Genomic DNA, 19,570 nt, shown 5'->3' with positions numbered 1-19,570 from the left:
AAATATTTTGTTATCAAACCCTGCAGCACATTTTACTCAAAACGAGTTACAGCAAAGCCTACCCGGCTCCAAACGTAAGGTGAGCTTCACACATGGTTCACCATTTACGTACCGTCCGATGTTTTCTGCCTCTTCAATGGTCTCCGGTAAGGTGATTCCCTTGGTTTCAGGTAAAAGCAAGACTAGTGCACCAGCTATCAAAGCAACCACCCCTGCAAATGAATAGGCACAATGTATTTGAATACTGGCAACAGTTTTTTCCTCTTGCAAAAAGCAGGTTGAGATTTAAAAGTACATTTTAGAAACACTGGCTGGAAATTGGCTCCTTAGCGCCTAGTTTTTCCGCACTAAGAGTGCCGTTTTGAGTTCAAATTGGCGTTCGAGCACACGTGCACACTACACTTCTGGCGCTGACCACTCTGGATGCCATTTTGGTGAGGGCATTAAAGAGCAGGCAGGGACCATATGCTGGAAGTATGCAGAGTAGGCAGATTGTGACGTCAATCAGCACGAACACTGATTTGATGCCAGCCTGCCATGTTGGAGCTCAACGCTCCAGCTAAGGCTGTCTCTTAAACACAAACAGCTGAAAATGCATTCAGCAGCAGGAAGGACCCCTCACCAGTGCTATTTAAAGGGATCACAGATTAGATGCTGATTGATTTCGACTGGCTCTTGCTGCATGGGTACAAGTGTTTGGTGCTTTCTAGGGTTCTTCAAAGTTACTAAAGTTTACAGGGAGTGGTATGGTGTGTGCTGAAGGACTTTGTCCTGACATCAAGGATTCTGCACAAACTACGTGCTCCCAAATGTGGGGCTGGATTTTGTGCTGGTGCCAGGACTCCCGATGCCAGGCCGAAAAGGCAGGGGGAAACCCGCCTTGGCCTTTTCACGGTTCCCCCACTCACTCCCAACATCACAGGAGTGATCCTCTGGTCTTTTAACTTCTACGTTTCAGGACCGGGAATCCCTGTCCCTTTAAAGATGGCGATCTCACCTCCAAGAGCTGCTGGCCAATGAGAGGGCTGGCAGCTCAGCAGTATTGACAGTGCCACCTAGAGCAGTGGCCACTGCCAGTACTGCAGAGTCTTGGACCCAGGCCCAGCGCTGGAACACTGGACCCAAGGTGAGTGAGATGGGGTCGCTGGGGCCAGTCTGGAAGGCCCCAGTGAGGGGGGACAGTGGGCTGGTTGTGCAGTCCAGGGGGTGGAGTGTCCTGGGGGGGAAAGTGGTTCCCGGTAGGGGTCTTCCGTGGGCCACAAATTGCCCACAAAGGAGGGACCCCCACCAAGCCCACAGGGAGGGCACCTCATGTTACAAGGTGTACTTCCTACATGGCACAGGCACTCCCCACCCCCACCACCATTAATGGGTCACTTAGGGCCTCAATTGACCTCTGGGCGGGAAGGCCATCATCGGCCTAACCTGCCCCCAGGAAGATCACTTGGCGTCAGGGTGGCAATGGGCCCTCCCCCCCCGCCACCCATCGCAGTACTCCGTGCACCCCCATGTCCAACCCCACCTCGGGGGGGCCACACAAAATCCCAACCATGGGTGCAGGGAATATTCATTCCCCTCGAACTACATCATGACAGGGAGAATGAGCATAGGTGGCACAGAGCACGACAAACTGCCGGAAGAGGGAGGTGGTGGAGGGGGGTAGGACTCTCAGCAGGAGGCCATATCTGCCCAGGGTGTTCAGGGAGCAATTCTCCTGCCTGAACCTCAGCGAAGAACAGTGTGTAAGATGTCTGTGTTTAAACAAGGATGTCCTCACTGCAAACTGTCACATGCTTCAACCAGAACTGCAACCTCAAAGAAATCCAAGGAAGGCTTTGCCAGTGGCTGTGAAGGTAACCATGGCCATAAACGTTCATGCATCGGGCTCCTTCCAGGCTAGAGTACGCGATATTTGTAACATCTCCCACTTTGCTGTCCATTGTTGCACATGTAAGGTCACTGAGGCTCTGTATTCTGAGAGAGCTGAATATATTTCATTTCTTGCTAGAGAGAAGCAGGCGGAGTGAACACATGGCTTTGCGAGGATTGCAGGCTTCCCCATAGTGCAGAGTGCCATTGACTGTACACACATTGCTTTGCGGGTGCTGCATATGAGCTCTAAGGTGCACTGCAACCAGAAGGGATTCTACTCCCTCAATGTCCGGCTGGTGTGTGATCATGCACAAGAATCATGCAGGTTAATGTTATTGTGAGAGCAGTCATGATGTCTTCATTCTGTGGTAGTCTGCTGTGCCACCTGCATTTGATTTACCATGACAAAACAGAGGGTGGCTACTGGGCAACAAGGGCTATCCATTGACAACATGATACATGACTCCAGTGTGCGACCCTCGTACACATGGGCAGCAGCACGCATATAATAAATGCCATGCTGCCATATGAAATGTGATAGAGCAGACCACTGGGGTGCTGAAACAACTATTCACTGCCTGGACCATTCTAAATGAGCCCTGCAGTACTACGGAGAGTGGGTATCAAGATTCATGGCGGTCTTCTGCATGCAATACAATGTCACCATCATGTAGGTACAGTCCTTGCCACCAGCTATAAGCTGACTAGCCAAGCAGCATGAGAAGGCAAAGGAAGAGGAAGGGAAGAAGGAACTGTTAGAATTTGCTTGTGTCCCATCAATGTTAATCACATCTCCATAGGATTATGAGAGAAGGATTTGTGTTAACATCGGAGGTTAGCTGGAACAACGGAGTTTCCTTACAGCAGCCAGTCATCACATTATCTATCTGGGAAGCCCAAGCATCTCCTTTCCCTTTGTATTGTCAGACAGGAGACATGGGATTAAACTGATTAATTCACTACCACCTTCTCAAGGGCAATTAGGAATGGGCAATAAATACTGGCCTAGCCAGCGACACCCACAACAAATAAAAAAACTATCAAAATGGCCATTATGTCGGCATCTGGAGGTCTGGTGAGAAGGAACCTCACTTCACTACACATTCTGGGCATCTTGTGAGAGAACTTAAGGTGAAGCCATAAGAACAAGTAACAAGCTTTTTGGGCTAAGAGAACAGTTGGAAGCCCAGCTTACAGACGCCAAGCCTGATCACCTCAGGTCTGCAAAAAAGCTTGGGTAGATAAGTGACAAGTAATATTCGCGGCACACAAGAGAGATTCTAACCATCTCCCCTTGACATTCAATGGCTTTACCAACACTTCACCCCCACTATCAACATCCTGGGGGTAACCATTGACCAGAAACTGAACTGGAGCAGCCACATAAATGCTGTGGCAACAAGAGCAGGTCAGAAGCTGGGAATTCTGCAGCAAGTAACTCACCTCCTAACACCCCAAAGCCTGTCCACCATCTACAAGGCACAAGTCAGGAGTGTGATGGAATACTCTCCACTTGCCTGGATGGGTGCAGCTCCAACAACACTTAAGAAGCTCGACACCATCCAGGACAAAGCAACCCGCTTGATTGGCACCTCATCCACCACCTTCAACATTCACTCCCTTCACAACCAATGCACAGTGGCAGCAGTGTGTACCATCAACAAGATGCAGAACAACAACTCACCAAGACTCCTTCGACAGCACCTTCCAAACCCACGACCCCTTCCACCTAAAAGGACAAGGGCAGCAGATGCATGGGAACACCATTATCTGCAAGTTCCCCTCCAAGCCACACACCATCCTGATTTGGAACTATATCACTGTTGTCTGGATCAAAATCCTGGAACTCCTTTCCTAACAGCACTGTGGGTGTACCTACACCCCACACACTACAGAGGTTCAAGAAGGCAGCTCACCACCACCTTCTCAAGGGCAGTTAGGTGTGGGCAATAAATGCTGGCCTAGCCAGTGACACCCACATCCCATGAACGAATAAAAAAAAGGTTGAATGAGTTTATTGTGTAACTGACTGTATTTTTATGTCAGTGATAAAGTTGCATTTGGAGAATGTACTCAACATGCCTGAACTGTGATGAATCATTTAACTAATTAAAGGAAAATTCCTTAGAGCAACCAATACAGTCCCTTTCTGGCCTGGCTGTCCATGAACGACTCGACTGACAGTGAAACCAATAAATTCACCCCAAATTCCTCATTCACCAACAGTGCCACACATTACCTTCCCTCAGTCACTGGCCATCACAGCTTCCACTTGGTCACAGTGCAAAAATAAAAGCCCACACAAAAATATTTCCAAGCCAAATTTATAAATCAAACCATGCCATATTGCAAAACAATCAACTAATCACTCTTAGCCATTCCCTTAGTGTCTTGCTTTTGTGTGCCTTCACCTGTCCTAGTGCTCCTACACAGTATGTCAGACATGGCTTAGTTGGTAGCTCTCTTGTCTCTAAGTACAAGGTTTCAAGTTTCATTCTAAAACTTGAGCATAAATATTAAGACTGACACTCCAGTGCGATACTGAGGGAGTGCTGCACTGTTGGAGGTGCTGTCTTTTGGATGGGATGTTAAACCAAGGCTCCTTCTTCCCTTTCAGGTGGACATTAAAGATCCCATGACACTATTTCAAAGAAGAGCTGGTGTTCTGGCCATTATTTATTTCTCCAACCCAATATTTAATATTATCCCTCAATTCAACTTGACAAAAACAGACTGATTATTGTCACATTGCTGTTTGTGGGAACTTACTGTGTTCAAATTGGCTGCCATGTTTCCTACATTACAACACTTCAGAAGTATTTCATTGACTATGGGATGTCCTGTCATTGTGAAAGGTGCTATATAAATTCAAGTCTTTCTTTCTGTTTTTCTAGTGCTGCCCATGTCACAGCAGCATGGCTGGTGGAAGGTTGCTGACTTTCAGTGGGGTGACTGAAGATGACCTTGCAGGACTACCTCCTGCAGCTCTGCCCGAGAAGGCCTTGCTGTAACCTGCACCACCTTGGCATTAGCGGCAGCTGTCTGGACTGCTGGCTGACAGATAACAGCAAGGGCACTGATAGAAGGGGTGGAAGAACAAATGCCATCATTCTGAGAGAGGCCAGCAGGTTCCTGGTCCACGGAGCCACTGTTACTCCTCCAGGGTAGTGCCGCAGTAATCCTAGCAATCTGTGGGAGGACAGATTGCTGGACTGCTGAGAGATCTTAGAGGCCCCTTTAAACACTGTTATCTGCAGCTATGATAGCAGCAATCTGGACTTGCATGCCTTCAGTCTGAGCTTCCACTGCAGCCCAGATATTGGATTACTTTTGCGTGTGCTGTGATGGAAGCTGAGATATCAGCCATCAGGGGTTGCATCATGATTTTGTCCACCTTTGCTCATGGAGTCGGCCACCACTTACATGCTGGAAAGGATGGGCTCCAAGCTCTGAGCAAAGTCCTGTACCAGGCTGCTGCCGGACTTCTCCATGCTCCTTGACATTACATGCAAGCTTTCTGCCAGGCCTGCCAATGCACCAAGCATTTCATTGTGCACACCCATCAGCCTTCTTCTGCATCCCACCCTATCGAAGTCATCTGAATCCTCTGCAGCAGAATTTGTTTGCAACCTCACTCCCTGCTCAGCTGGTACCCCCACTACCCTTGCCACCTGCCCTGGCTGCAGGCCGTTTGTGCTCGGTGTCTCACCACATGCAGATCCTGCCTCTGCGCTATCCTCTAAATTACATGGAGTGTCAGTGTCTGAGCTGGTGGCTGCAAGTGTGAAATTGAGTGATAGCATTTCTTCATCATCAGTGTCTTCTTGCTCTTCTACCTGTTGTCCTTCCACCACTGTCTGGCCAGGTGGTAGTTTTTGGGTATTTGAAAGGAGAAAGGCACAAAGTTAGGGATGTGATGAGGGGAGGGGGGGGGGAAAGCAAGAGGTGCATGCTTAAACCATCGGCAGCTTGGAAATCAGAACAGATTATGAGATGAGGAGAAAATGGAACGTAAGAAGGAGGATTAGGTGTGAGGATGCCAACATCTTCTATGGTTTCAGCTTCACTGCTGGCCACGGCCTCAGCAATGAGTACTGTGATGGCAGGCACTGTCTTCTCCATTGGGATAAGGATATGCAGCCATGCCTGTCACCTACTGGTTAGGTGCTGCTGTCCAGTTATGTGCTATCTTGAACTGCAAGGGAAAGGGAGTATGTCAGTGAGTGTGGTGCAATGTGTTGGATGGTATGGCTGTCATAGTTGAACAGCTGGCAGTGTGTGCAAGCTGTGAGATGTATGTGTGAGGTTGCAGCAGTTTTAAGTGCATGGGGGTGAGGTGAAGCTATGAATGTTAGGTAGGAGTCATGATTGATAGAGATTGTTGGTAGGTGAGTGATGGGGGTGTGGTGAATTGCGTGTGAAGCTAGTGGTGCAGTTTTTAGGATATAGAATTTGAAGATGAATTCACTGACCTTGACCACTCATGTGAGGTCATTGAACCTTTGTTGGCATTGCATCCAGGCCCTCGGACCTTTACACCTGGCAATGATCGCCATGGCTGTCTGCTCCCATTGCCTGTTTGGGTTAGAAATGCAATACTGTACTAATGTGCCTCCTGGCTTGCCATAGTCATATGACCTCTATCATAAGGCACTCACTGCAGGCAGCCATCACAAGGCCAGTTCAATAAAGACACAGTACAAGCAAGACTGTTGTCCTGTGAGCTTGTAGCATGGTGTCAGAGTGGAGCTGAGATTGAGTGTTGAAGAGCTGTATAGAAGCACAGCTACTAAAAGAGGAACATAGGAATATTCAGAGCTGATGAAAGCTGCTAAAAGCCCCAGGATGCCACGGAAAAGGAACAAAAAAGCAGGCCACAGCTGAAAGCACTGGGTAATACACAATGGTCGAAATGAAAGGTGACATGAAACAGAACTGGCAGTTTTTCCACTCGCAATGGCAAAATTATGAAATTGTGACAGATTTAATTAATGAACCAGAGCAGCTATGAGTAGTGCCATTTTATCACAGTTAGGGAGAGACTGTTACAAAATGTATGCCACCCTAAATCTTCTTGACCAACAGAACAGGACAGCAGAAATTTTGAACACCTTGAAGGCACGCTTTGAACCCCAAGTGAACGTAACTTATGAACGGTATGTGTTCAATATTAGGGCTCAAGGTGAAAAAGAGTGCATTGGTCAATATGTGACTGCATTAACACAGTTCAGAGAATCCTATGAAATTGCACAACTAACAGATGATCTAATTAAAGACAGGATTGTATTAGTCAGTAGAGATCCCGCAGTGAGCGCACGTCTACTGAGAGAGGAGAAACTGACTCCCAGGAAAGTGATCGACATGTGCAGAAGTGCTGAGGTTGTAAATCAGGAGATAGAGCATATTTATGGCAGAACAGACCAGGCCTTGCATTATGCTGATAGACATTCCAGGCCGAAAGGGAAGAAAGATCACAGACAAAGGGCAGAATGCAAACACTGCGGAGGACATCACACAAAGGAAAAGTAGTCATGTCCAGCGTGGGGAAAACAAGGCTCCCACTGCAAGAAGCCAAATCATTTTGCATACAAGTGTTTGGCTAGAAGGAAGCACAACAAGCAGGTACAGATGGCCACTGGAGAGATGTCAGCTGAAGATTCTGATGAATCACTATACAACATACGACAGGTTGGTTCAGTCAGGTCGATCGTTTATAAATGGTTTGTGACTGTTGGAATGATGACTGCAGAAGGAGAATATCAAGTCAACATAAAGTGCCAGATAAACACCTGTGCGCCATGTAACATCATGACCTTCACAGATCTGTGCAAAGTGGCTCAACATGGCGATCCAAAAATGAAGCCCTTGACAGTAAGTTTGAGGCTGTATGATGGCACCATACTAGTGCCAAGAGGGCAAGTTACTCTGAGAGCCCAATGCAATGATAAGAACGAAGATCTGGAATTCCAGATCATAGATGGCAAAGTGACAAAATCAAGGTGAAACGGCAGAAAGTCAAATATCATTTTGACAAATGTATAATCTACCCAATTGTGGGGGGGCCTGGGAGAAGTGATTTATGTTTGAAATGACATTTTATTGTTATATCCCAGAGATCGGGGCCTTTAAAGTTTAAAATGCAACCGGAGGGCTTGAGGCCCTTTAAAAATGGCGCTGACACCTGCGTGGTGGCACCGGATGCCATTGCCGGGGACATGGCGGCTGCCCCCCATCTTATGTCATCGGGTGCGGCCGCTCCGCCCCCTCTATTTAAATGAGCCCCCGCGCATAATATCACGGGGGCTCAGTGGCGGCATGAGCATTTAGAATGCGCCGCCACAAACTGCACGCACTCGGCAAATTCAGCCCTATGTGTGCAATGCATGTGCAGACACTGTTGTGTGCATAGTGGATAACTAGGACAACTCACAGTGTAAATGATAATACTTGTAATTTTTTTTGTTTCTTTTGTATGAAAAGGGGGATGTTTGGGTTAGAAATGCAATACTGTACTAATGTGCCTCCTGGCTTGCTGTAGTCATGTGATGTTACCATGAGGCACTGCAGGCAGCCATCACTAGGCCAGTTCAATGAAGACACAGTACAAGCAAAACAGTTGTCCTGTGAGCTCGTAGCACTGCCTTTGCAAAGTTTGGGCTGAATTTTATGGGCCCCCTGGAGACGGGCTAGGAAGTGGGGATCTGTAGAATTGTGACAGGAGGCAGGCAGCGGTGGGCCTGTCACCTACCTGTTGCACTGTAATTTATTGGGGCAGATTAGGACAACGACAGCTTTCCATCCAGAAGCCAATTGAGGCCCGTAAGAGGCCCATTAACAGTCACTTAAGCTACTCTTCCCCCGCTGCTGGTGTTAGGCCAGCGGCGGGGGGCGGGGGGCGGGGGGGGGTGGGCGGTGGTTGGGGGCGGGCATCTGCCATGCGGGCAGGTCACCCAGTAAAATGAGGTGACCTCCCTGCTAGCTTGGGGTGGGGGGGAGGGCCCCTGCAAGCAAACAACCCACCTCCCAAGGTCCCTCCTCCCTCTGTACTCAACACCCACCCCCATTACCAGGCCCTGCCAGACTGGCCCCGGCAACCCTGCCTCACTTACCTCAGGTCGGCTCCAGCACTGGGCCTGGGTCCAAGGCCTGGTAGAGTACTGGCAGTGGCCACGGTTTCTGGTGGTACTGCCAGTACTATTGAGCTGCTGGCCCTCTGATTGGCCAGCAGCTCTTGAAGGCTGGATCCCTGTCTTTAAAGGGATGGGAACCCTGGCATGGGGTAGTTATTTGGCCAGGTGCCGTAGAATCATGCCAGGGGGTCTCCAAATGGCTGAGGAGTAAATCCCTCTGCCTTTTTGGCCTGGTTCTGGGAGACCCGCCCGCACCATGAAATTCAACCCTTTGTCTGGAGGGCCCCCTGTAATTAGAGCACATCTCTCCTCCTCTCCACCTCCACCATCAAGGCCTCCAGTGCAGGATCTGAGAACCTTGGAGTGCGCTCTCTCCCTTTTGTGCCATAATTCATTCTTCTCCCTGCTCAGGCTCTCTTCCATAAACAGTTCCAGAACTTGTTCCAGCCAGAATGTACCTCCTTTTTAAGAGTGCATTGTGCCTTTAAGTAGTGCAGGCTAGCTTTGAGTGGTGTTTGCCTTGCATGAACCGATCCCCCTTCTGAGGCGTGCAGCTATTCAACAGTGTGTTTAACACTGGGTTGCATGCAGCAATCATGCAAATTAACAGGCAACAAGAAGTTGGCATGCTTCCTGCGTGGGAAGCAACGGACACAGACCAATTTCACATCGCGATCCCCACACCCATTTCAGAGGCTACTGAATTTTGCCCCCACTGAATCATGTACATTGTATTTGGATGTACAGTTGGATGTACAGCTCTTTTAGATCATGTTCAGGTATATCTGATGAATTAGGCCTCTCAGCAAACCCCAGTGAGGATGCTGGAAATGTGCCTCGTGTATTGATTTTATTTGGCTCCATAGGGAGTACAGTATATCAAAGGCTGAATGCTCTGAAAGAGTCATGATTGCAAACCTTCAGCAGTCTGAATCACGTGGGTAAGATGGTCATGAGAGGCTGGGCTTCTGTGTTCTGTGGTTTGATGTGGAGTAGGTGACAGCCCAGCGATACATGCTGTGGCAGTCTTGCTAAGTAACACCCGAAGAATGTGTGCCTCCACTGCAGCCAATGGAGATGTGAGCAACACAATGCATGAAGTGTAGGTATTGGTTTCAGTGCCAGACTGCCAACAGGAGGGATTGCAGTACTCACCTACATCCATTCTTCAGTGCTACAGCAGAACTGAAGCAGATCCTGCGGAAATTCCCTTTGGCAGTACAGGATGAGACAACATGGAAAGGTCGTCCTCAGCTCGCTCTCATATTGGCAGCAGTGCTGTGTAGACACCAAGCCTGGCACAAGTTGGCGGAATGGACCCCTGACCTCTTGGACATGGTGATGGCAACATCTCATGAGGCCCTGGGCTAATACTGGTGTGTCAGGGTTGCTCATGGCAAAGGCAGGGGCAGGAGTAGAAGTAGATAGTGACACTTCATCGTTACCATCTGCTGATAACACCCAGAGAACTGCAGTGTGCAGGGACATATTCAGATCCATCGGTTTGAGATGCAGCATTAGGTGTACAAGACCATTGCAATGCACATGCATGCCCTGCATTCACCTCAACCATTTCTTTTGCTGGTACTTATCCTCATGATGGTGCACATACATCTTGACACATATATACATCTTTTTGCCCATCATAATCTAGAGGTCAGTCACAGATTAATATGGAGTAAATGGTGTCACTACTTAAAGCATCACGCTGTTTGTACTTGCTCTGTGAACACCGTTGTCACACGCTCATGTTGATGAGTTACTGGTAAGATGCAGGGCAACGGTAGGAAAACAGGTGGGATGGACATCACTGCAGCTAATGCAAGATAAATGTCTCAGTGCAGCAACTCTGGGAATAAATAAAGCATCCATCAATTGCTACTGCTCATGTGCTGCCAGTGGTCCTTTTGCCTCAGAGCAGGTGTTCTCTTGTCCTTTTCTCATACTGCTACCTGCCGATCACTGATGTACTCCTTACTGCATGCTGCACAGCATCAATAACCACCTTCTCAGGAATGAGTCAGCCAAGCACAGCATACAGCTGAAGTGTTACCAAAGACCTGGGTGATCAGTCCACTGGTCTGCGCATTAGTTTCTTTGTACAACACTTCAGACCTGTCTGTGCATTGCAGCAAGGCCATTACGAGTTGTTGTGAGAATGCATATCACCCACCAGTTAACCATTGAGCCTTCCGTCTCCTTAGTATAACCCTATAATGTTGAATTGGTGCAGTAGGTATGAATGGTTTGAACTCACAGGAAAATTAGCATTAATGTGCACAATCCCAAGACAGAGTATGCAACAGCCATGATCTAATAGCAGGCTTGAGAGGCTGAATGGCCCACTGCCATTGTCAGTGAACATATACCACCTGCAAATTAAGCCAGTGAAAGACCTTTCATTCTCTGTACACTATGGCATTGCTGGATGCTGGTTGAATAGCAATATGGATGGTAACAATTTTTCCTTGTGCTCTAGTATTCTGCTTCAGGTGGTAGAAGTCTTACGGCCTTTAAGATTGTAGGCGCTATTGTGTACAACAGTTGATGAGCTGAACCTGGCCCAACAGTCCATCAGTCACCTACCTGTTTTATGGATTCATGGACCAAAAAGTGACCCTTCCCATGGAAAACAGCACCAAACATCTTTAGGAGCTGTAGTGTTCGATGGTTTGAATGTATTAGTCTGACCACTGATCAGTGTTCATGTGCTGGATTGCTTAAGCCTACAGGTGGAGCTTAAGAGTTTATGAAACTGAAACTAAAGAGACAGGCTGGAAGGTTCTCGTAAAAACAAAGACTGTGTTCTGATAGAGACATTGTACTGAAATCTTGTAAGTGCTGAGATATTTTAAAGCACTGTAAATAAACTCGTTGTTGACTTAGAACTAGTGTCATCTCTGTATTGCTCTGAGATAAATCAGATATATAAAATATCCAGCAAATGGCGAATACATAACAGGAGCCATTAACAAGCTATTAATTGACATTATTAAGCAGTAGAGAATAAAATAACAGTTGAATCATAACATTGTGAAGTTTTGTTTCCCAAGCCCTATCAGAAAGCTGCTAATGGCAACATAGCGACTGGAAATATGACGCTGATATGTTGACAAGCTTTCTGTGGATGCCTGGCAAAAAAGGATTAGTGAGATCATCTTACAGAGATGATGTGAGATAGTTACAGGAAGGAAAAATACAAATCCAGACTAGTACTTTAAATTGTGAGAGTAGAGCAAGGGGTCAGAGGTTCAAACTGGTAAAAGACTAAGTTAAGACCACTGTTTTTCTTTGCACAAGAATGATTAATACATGGAATGGACTCTGGGTCAAACACTCTACATCAGTTTAAGGAACAATTGGATGCTGTAATGGTATTAGAGGGTGTGGGAGTGGGGGGAACTGCGGGGTGTATCTGGATTGATGAATTAAGATGGACCACTGGATTTCCTCTGTAATTAGCTTGTTATCCTAACAGAAGAAAACTGTATTCAGTGGAGTTGTGGAAAGGAATGATTTGCTTCATTGAATATATTGGGTTAATTCATTTCAATAGAATTCAACTCACTCACCAAAAACCACAAGAGGCAGTTCTACCCAGATAGCTGCCAACCTGTACAGAATGAATGGTGAGACTATTCCCCCAACATCACACATTGCCGAGCACACTGAAACAGCCAGATTTCTGTTGGAGAAAATCGACATTTTGTAATTAGTAAATCTAATTCTCATTTCTAACTCAAAAGCTAATAACATTTATGTCTATATTACATCATATTTTCCATGGAAATATTATCTAGTTTAGACATATATATATGTACGTATTTGTGCTCGTGTGCATGCGTCTGTGTATGTGTGCGCACGTGCGTGTGTGTGCATGTCTGTGCGCACGTGGGCGTGTGTGTGTATCTGCGTGCGTGCGTGTGCGTGCATGCATTTATGTGTGCGTGACTGCATGTCTGTGTGTGCATATCTGTGTGCATGCGTGTGCGCACGTGCATGTGCATGTGTGTGTACGTGTGGCCGTGTGTTTGTGTGTGTGTGTGTGTGTCAGTGGTGGCTGACAGTTAAAAGGGCTGTTTCAGGTTTAAACGGAGCCTTAAACAATGGGCTGAATTTTCACAGTCCCGGGTGGCGGGCTAGAAGGCGGAGGTGCCAAGAAAATAGTGGGGGGCCGCATTGGGATGGCTCCACACACATTCCCGCCACCGGGGAAGTTTCCTGGGGGCGGACAAGCAGTTAGATTAGCTGCCCGTTCAATGGAGGCAGAAAGTCAATTGACGTCATTAAGGCCCCAGTTAGAGGTGATTTTTCGTGCTCGCTGACATTTTGCCCTGTGCGGAGGCTGCCAGCTTAATAGAGGCAACCTCCCTGCAGCAGTCCGAGGGCCATCAGAGCCAGAGGCTCCATTCCCTAAAGAGGGGGCTGGTGGCAGCAAAAGCTGCACTCACACCCAAACACTGTTGCCGGAGGGGTTTCCTGTCCGATCGGAGGGGCTTGCCTGCTTGGCTCCTCTAAAATATCTAATTAGTTATGTGCCTCCAAGGGCACCTCCATTTTGAGGTGGGCCGACAGCATCAGGAGCCCGTCCACCATCCTTAATTGGACGGCGAGCTCGGAGGTAGCCAATTAGAAGGCCACCCCTGGGAATATCCCTCTGCCGGTCTTGCTCCTGGCAAGTGGGGGTTGGGGGACTCCCATTTGGTCCCAGTGTTGGGGTCCTGAAGCCCGAGGAAAAATTCAGGCCAATACTTCTCATTTAGAAAGTGCATTTAAAGGAAAATTCCTCCCATCAATAATCTTAGTAAAAAAGCTTGGTGTAGGTACTAAACAGAATTCCCCACTTGCACTCACCCTTACATTTTGCCAAGATTATTTATAGGAATTAGGTAATTTTATTAAATTTGTACATTGACACTATAAATCCACAAACTTCTACAACAATCATCTTTCCATTTTAGACTTCTAAAGAGCTGGGTTCTGGAGTCAGGAACTCGACACCTGGAACATTTCCGGGTCGCAACCTTGCACTCTGACGTGATGTTATTTTCAAATGTAAAAGGCCTAATTGTCCCGAGGACGCGTCTGGCACCCAATTATAGGCGAGCCCGAGTTTCAGAGGGCGATTTTCAAAGGCAAGTGGCAGCCATGACTGGGCCTGCTGTTGCCTGCAGGTATGGAGCAGCAGGGAGCTCAGAGGGCCAGCACAGGCATGGGAATGTGTCCCCGGGCAACACCACGATTTTCTGATGCCTCCCTTGAAGCGTTAACGGAAATGTCAAAGTGGAGAGAGGTGTTCTTCCCAGCGTCCAGAAAGAGAAATCCACCCAGTGAGACCAGAGGAACTGGATGGAGGTGGCAATTGAGGTCAGCGGCCGGGGATTCACAAGAAGGATGTGCGTCCAGTGTAGGAAGAGATTCAATGAACTCTTGCGGTCTGGTAAGGTGAATGGACAGTGGCACCCAGATGATTGGTCACCAACGCTGTCAGCACCAGTATGCATATGAGCTGAACTCACAGAATGTCCATTCTCCATAACATTGTCAATTCAAGTGTCCAGTCGCATCACTGAGACAATAGCCACCCTCACATTTGGGGCACCATTCAGATGGGGCTATCACTGAGGGGCAGATCAGCCCACGTGGATGTCATGCTGAAAGAGATGAGGGAGGGCAGCCGAATGATGAATCATTCTCTTCTCATCCTGCAGAAGAAGAGAGCCCACAACACTCATGATGGCCAGAATGGGAGGTGGTGTGGCCCAGTTGCACACTTTGACCCCAATGGAGGAGGCAGCACTGGAGATCGCCTGGATGCCCTCGAGGCATTTAGTGGGGGATGGTGAGATGGAAGACCATGAGCACCAGTGTCATTGGAGGCTCATGCAGTCGATCTTTGACTGCTGTTATCTGAGGGGATGGCTGTGTTAGTGCAATTGTTCAGTAGGACCAGTCCTCAGTTCCACTTTCTTGTGTTTCCCTCAAGGCCAGTTGCAGAGGGGCAGCTAAGTGCACCTGCCAAATCGGCACTGCCATCCGCAGCGGGGGGAGATTACATGGAACCAGCACCGTTATATCTTACCTCGGCATCTTCCACTAGCACTGACACACTCACCTTGATTAGGCACCAGATTAGTGTAGAAACGGATGCCTGGGTGAACCTCACATCACATGTGAGCAGGAAGAGGAGGGTGAGGCAGAGTCAGCTGTGGGAAAACCCCCGCGGAGGATGGAGGACAGAGAACAGACACAGTGATGCTTTGCTGGCCGAAGATGCCGGGCCTTAGATGTCACAAACAAGGAGCGTCTTCCTTGAGAATCAGAAGCAGATAAGTTCCTGTCTATCAAAATTCCCTGAGGCCTTGAGAAGCTATGGGTAGGCAATGGAGCAGTTCATGCAACACATGTGCTCTGTCATGTGTTATGAAAATGCCTCTTTTTTTTAATCATTCATGGGATGTGAGCATCGCTGGCTAGGCCAGCATTTATTGCCCATTCCTAATTGCCCTTGAGAAGGCGGTGGTGAGCAACCTTCCTGAACTGCTGCAGTCCATGTGGGGTAGGTATACCCACAGTGCTGTTAGGAAAGGAGTTCCAGGATTTTGACCCAGCGACAGCCAAGGAACGGCAATATCGTTCCTAGTCAAGATGGTGTGTGACTTGGAGGGGAACTTACAGGTGGTGGTGTTCCCATGCATCTGCTTCCCATGTTCTTCTAGATGGTAGAGGTCGCGGGTTTGGAAGGTGCTGCAATGCATCTTGTAGTTGGTACACACTGTCGCCACTGTGCGTCGGTGGTGAAGAGATTGAATGTTTGTGGATGGGGTGTCAATCAAGCAGCTGCTTTGTCCTGGATGGTGTCGAGCTTCTTGAGTGTTGTTGCAGCTGCAACCATCCAGGCAAGTGGAGAGTATTCCATCACACCCCTGACTTGTGACTTGTGTCCTTGGCGGACAGACTTTGGGGAGCCAGGAGGGGAGTTACTCACCGCAGGATTCCTAGCCTCTGACCTGCTCATGTTGCCACAGTGTAAATGGCTACTCCAGTTCAGTTTCTGGTCAATGGTAACCCCAGGATGTTGATAGTGGGGGATTCAGCGATGGTAATGCCATTGAATGTCAAGGGGAGATGGTTAGATTCTCTCTTGTTGGAGATGGTCATTGCCTGGCACTTATGTGGCGCGAATGTTACTTGCCACTTATCAGCCCAAACCTGGATATAGTCCAGGTCTTGCTGCATTTCTACACGGACTGCTTCAGTATCTGAGGAGTTGCGAATGGTGCTGAACATTGTGCAATCATCAGCGAACATCCCCACCTATGACCTTGTTATTGAAGGAAGGTATTCGATGAAGCAGCTGAAGATGGTTTTTGAGGATTCATTTTTAAAAGATTGAAGAAATGTTAAACTTTGTGGTTTCAAAGGGGATCATGTAAAGGCCACTTGACTTTGAAAAACAGTCCTTGGAAATGTTTCTTAAAAGGGTCACTGAAAGGCCTTGTGAGGAAAACAAGCATTTCTGGGAAACCACCCGGCTTCCAGCAACAACAAGCCTTGCCGGGAAACCAACTGACTTCCAGCTCAATTAGCAACAGAGAACTTTGGACACCTGGAGAAGTTGTTTACAAGAAGTGACAAGTCAAGATTGATGGAGGTCAAAAGGTTGACCTGTTTGCGGTTTTGCTTTTGAATTGTTTTGAGTTGGGTTGAACTGTATAAAAAGAGAGGGAACTTCCAAGGAGAGAAGAGAATTCCCAAGGAAGGAGAGAAGATCACAACCAGTTCAACTTTCCAGCACCTCTCTAAAAGACACTGAGAAGTCCATTGTGGCAACTCATCTCGTCTCCTATTTTTGAAGAAAAACCTGCTAAATTAACTCTCAACGCTGCCTGAAAAGAACTGTTCGAAATGATCCCAGTGACCCATCTATGTGTATTTGGAGGCCAGACTGTATGCCAGTTTTGGAACAGAACATATCTCATCTGCTGTTTCTTCAAGAATGGGCAAGTATTCAGCCAAGGTTTTTTTGTCTGTAATAGAGATCTAAAAACAAAAATCACTTTATTTTTCCGGTTAACCGGTGTGTGTGTGTGTTTCGAGGTAAAAAGGTAATTTTAGCATTTCAATCTGTGTGTTTATGCTTTACTTCAGTACTGGTTAAGACTTGTTTTATAATAAACAGATAATTGTGTTGTTTATTCAAGAAATCTGGTTGGTGTGTTTTATTCTGGGATAAAAATAGAGTCCACGATTCACCGTATCAGTAAGTGGGAAAAAATTTAAATATATGTTGTGACCCGTGGAGAATCGGAACTAGAATAAGCAGTGCACTCCTCCCACCTCAGTCATAACACGTGATTCAGGGATTTGATTGCATGAACTCCTCCATTGAGAGGTTGGCAACCTCTTGAAGAGCCAAATGCACCACCACTCTGAGTGGGTGCAGGAGCAGCGTGCTGATATGCACAGGAAGAGTGAAACTTTCTGCAGCATAGACCACTCCGTCACTAATGGCACAGAGAGCTCGGAGTGGATGCTAGTTACGTCACAGTCAGCGGCTGTTTCAAACATCCACGGGTGCGAGGAAGGGGCTGAAACGATCGTCGAGCAGATGAAGGAGCCACCCCTCAGCGCAGCGACATCTCACTTCATCCCCTCACCCCCTTCAACTCAGGAACCAGCTGTGTGCCAGAGGTACCCCCTGCAATGACGCAGGCATGGCAGCCTGTGTAGGAGCCCACAGGGGCACCTCCTCCATGAAGGTGGAAGCCGTGGGCATCTCTGCCAGAGGCAGAAAGCAGGGAGCAGGCTGCCTCCACCTCATCCTCTATAGGGCGAGCACCTTGTAGAAGTGTTAGAGAAGGAAAGACGACAAACATTGATTTCACTTAATGGGTCACCTGGGTGCTGTTCTCCACATTTGTTTGCTGCTTTGTATTCCTCACTTGTTTATGTTATCAATCTGATTTGTGTGTTATTGATGTTTCATGTCAGAAGCATTGTGGGGACGGTGGCTGGGATGTTGGGCCCTGGGAATGTTACTTTTCCATGCCTTACGATGTTGGACAATGTTGGCGGAGGAAGCTGCATTCTCCATGCACATGGTTGGCAATGGGACCGCGCAGTTAAGGGTTATAATGGTATGATAGCTCTGTATGCTGGAAGGTGAGTTTTGGGGTCATCAGCCACAAGGGCTTGGGGGCAATCAGGTGAAACACTGCTGAATCAGTGTAGCCTTTGCAGCTATGCCAGCCTGCAGTTCACCCTGAGGTTTGGATGGCACTGCTGGGCATCCTGCATTACCTGGTCGCTGACCACCTCTTGAGCAAGCCCATCCTCCTCCTCTTCTTTCTCTTTTTCCTCCTCCCAGTCCTTCTCTGAGGTGGAGGGGCATTCCAGATGCTCCTCTTCATCCATCTTCAGGCCTCTTTGCAATGCCATTGTTACACAGGGCGCAGCAGACAACCATGATACGAGAGACTCTGGATTGTATTGGAAAGGACCACCTGACCAGTCAAGGCAATTGAAGTGCATCTTCAAGATGCCTGTTCAATGCAGGTCCCTGTTAGGAGATGGCTCTGGTTGTAGCACCTCTCCATTTGTGTCTGGGCTTCGAATGGGCTTCAGGAGCCACCTCCTTGGTGGATAACCCTTATCTCCCCGCAGCCATCCAGGGGGTCTGGATGTGGGCCTGAAGATGTGCAGCACCTGGGACTCTCGCAGGATGAAGGAGTCATGATAACTGCCCAGGAACCAGATGCAGACCTGTAAGATTCACTTCATGTGGTCACAGATCAGTTGGACAATTTATAAGTAGTAGCCCTTTCTGTTGAGGAATTTGACTGGCTGGTCTGTTGGTGCCTTGATGGCTACGGGTGCAATCAATAATGCCTTAGACCTGAGGGAATCCATCAATGGCAACAAAGGCCAATGCTCTCTGTGCCTGTGCTGGTCTATCTGTGTCAAGGTGGATATAGTCCCCCATCCTCTGGAATATGGCATCCGTATCCTGACTGATGGAGTGATCAGCTGCCAATGGCGACATGCCACTAGATCCGCAATTGATCTCTGGAATCACCCTGTTGCATAAATATTTAGGGTGATGGTGACCTTGATGGCTGCAGGTAAGGGACTGCCACAGGGGACGCAAGATGTCAGATCATTGTGGATCAGAGCACACAGGTCCGAGACCTTCTGCCTGGATAGGCGCAGTCTCTTATGACACTGTCACTTTGTCATTTCTAGGTAGCAGTCTCTTGGGTAGGGCAGACCCAATGTGCTGAGTAGAGCCTTTTCCCCTTGCAGCCCCTCACTGTGTTTCTCTGGCTTCCTCCTGTCCAAGAGGATGCATTTGCTGAAGCTCATCATGCCTGCTCTGTCCAATGTCAGGGTAGCTTGTTTCCATCTCAACTCCCTCAGCTGCTGCACGTCTGCTCACCAGGCCTTCCCCTGCCAACTCCAGCTACCCAAGTGATGCCAGCGGCCTCACATCCTTCTTCAGATTCCTACCACTACCACTGAGAAAAGCAAGTCTTTCAGCTCCAGCAATGGCTACTCTGTGGCACGTT

General features: G+C 48.0%; 1 protein-coding gene across 3 annotated transcripts in view; it reads right to left on the bottom strand.

Annotated features, from left to right (window-relative positions):
* LOC137376297 (solute carrier family 22 member 2-like) overlaps window positions 1–19,570 on the bottom strand; it is a 43,902-nt gene that overhangs the window by 4,626 nt on the left and 19,706 nt on the right. For 2 of the 3 annotated variants that reach the window (XR_010976163.1, XM_068044566.1), the window contains exons 9-10: window positions 12,575–12,687; window positions 113–212 (exon numbers count right to left, since the gene is read on the bottom strand). Coding sequence is in view for 2 of the 3 variants with exons in the window: in XM_068044566.1 (XP_067900667.1) it covers window positions 113–212; window positions 12,575–12,687 (213 nt within the window). In the remaining variant the exon portion in view is untranslated. The remainder of the gene's footprint in view (window positions 1–112; window positions 213–12,574; window positions 12,688–19,570) is intronic. The other variant, XM_068044567.1, reaches the window with a different exon arrangement.

The sequence above is a fragment of the Heterodontus francisci genome, chromosome 13 (genome assembly GCF_036365525.1).
Source record: "Heterodontus francisci isolate sHetFra1 chromosome 13, sHetFra1.hap1, whole genome shotgun sequence".
NCBI lineage: Eukaryota > Metazoa > Chordata > Chondrichthyes > Heterodontiformes > Heterodontidae > Heterodontus > Heterodontus francisci.
This window is presented reverse-complemented; position numbering and strand designations above follow the sequence as displayed.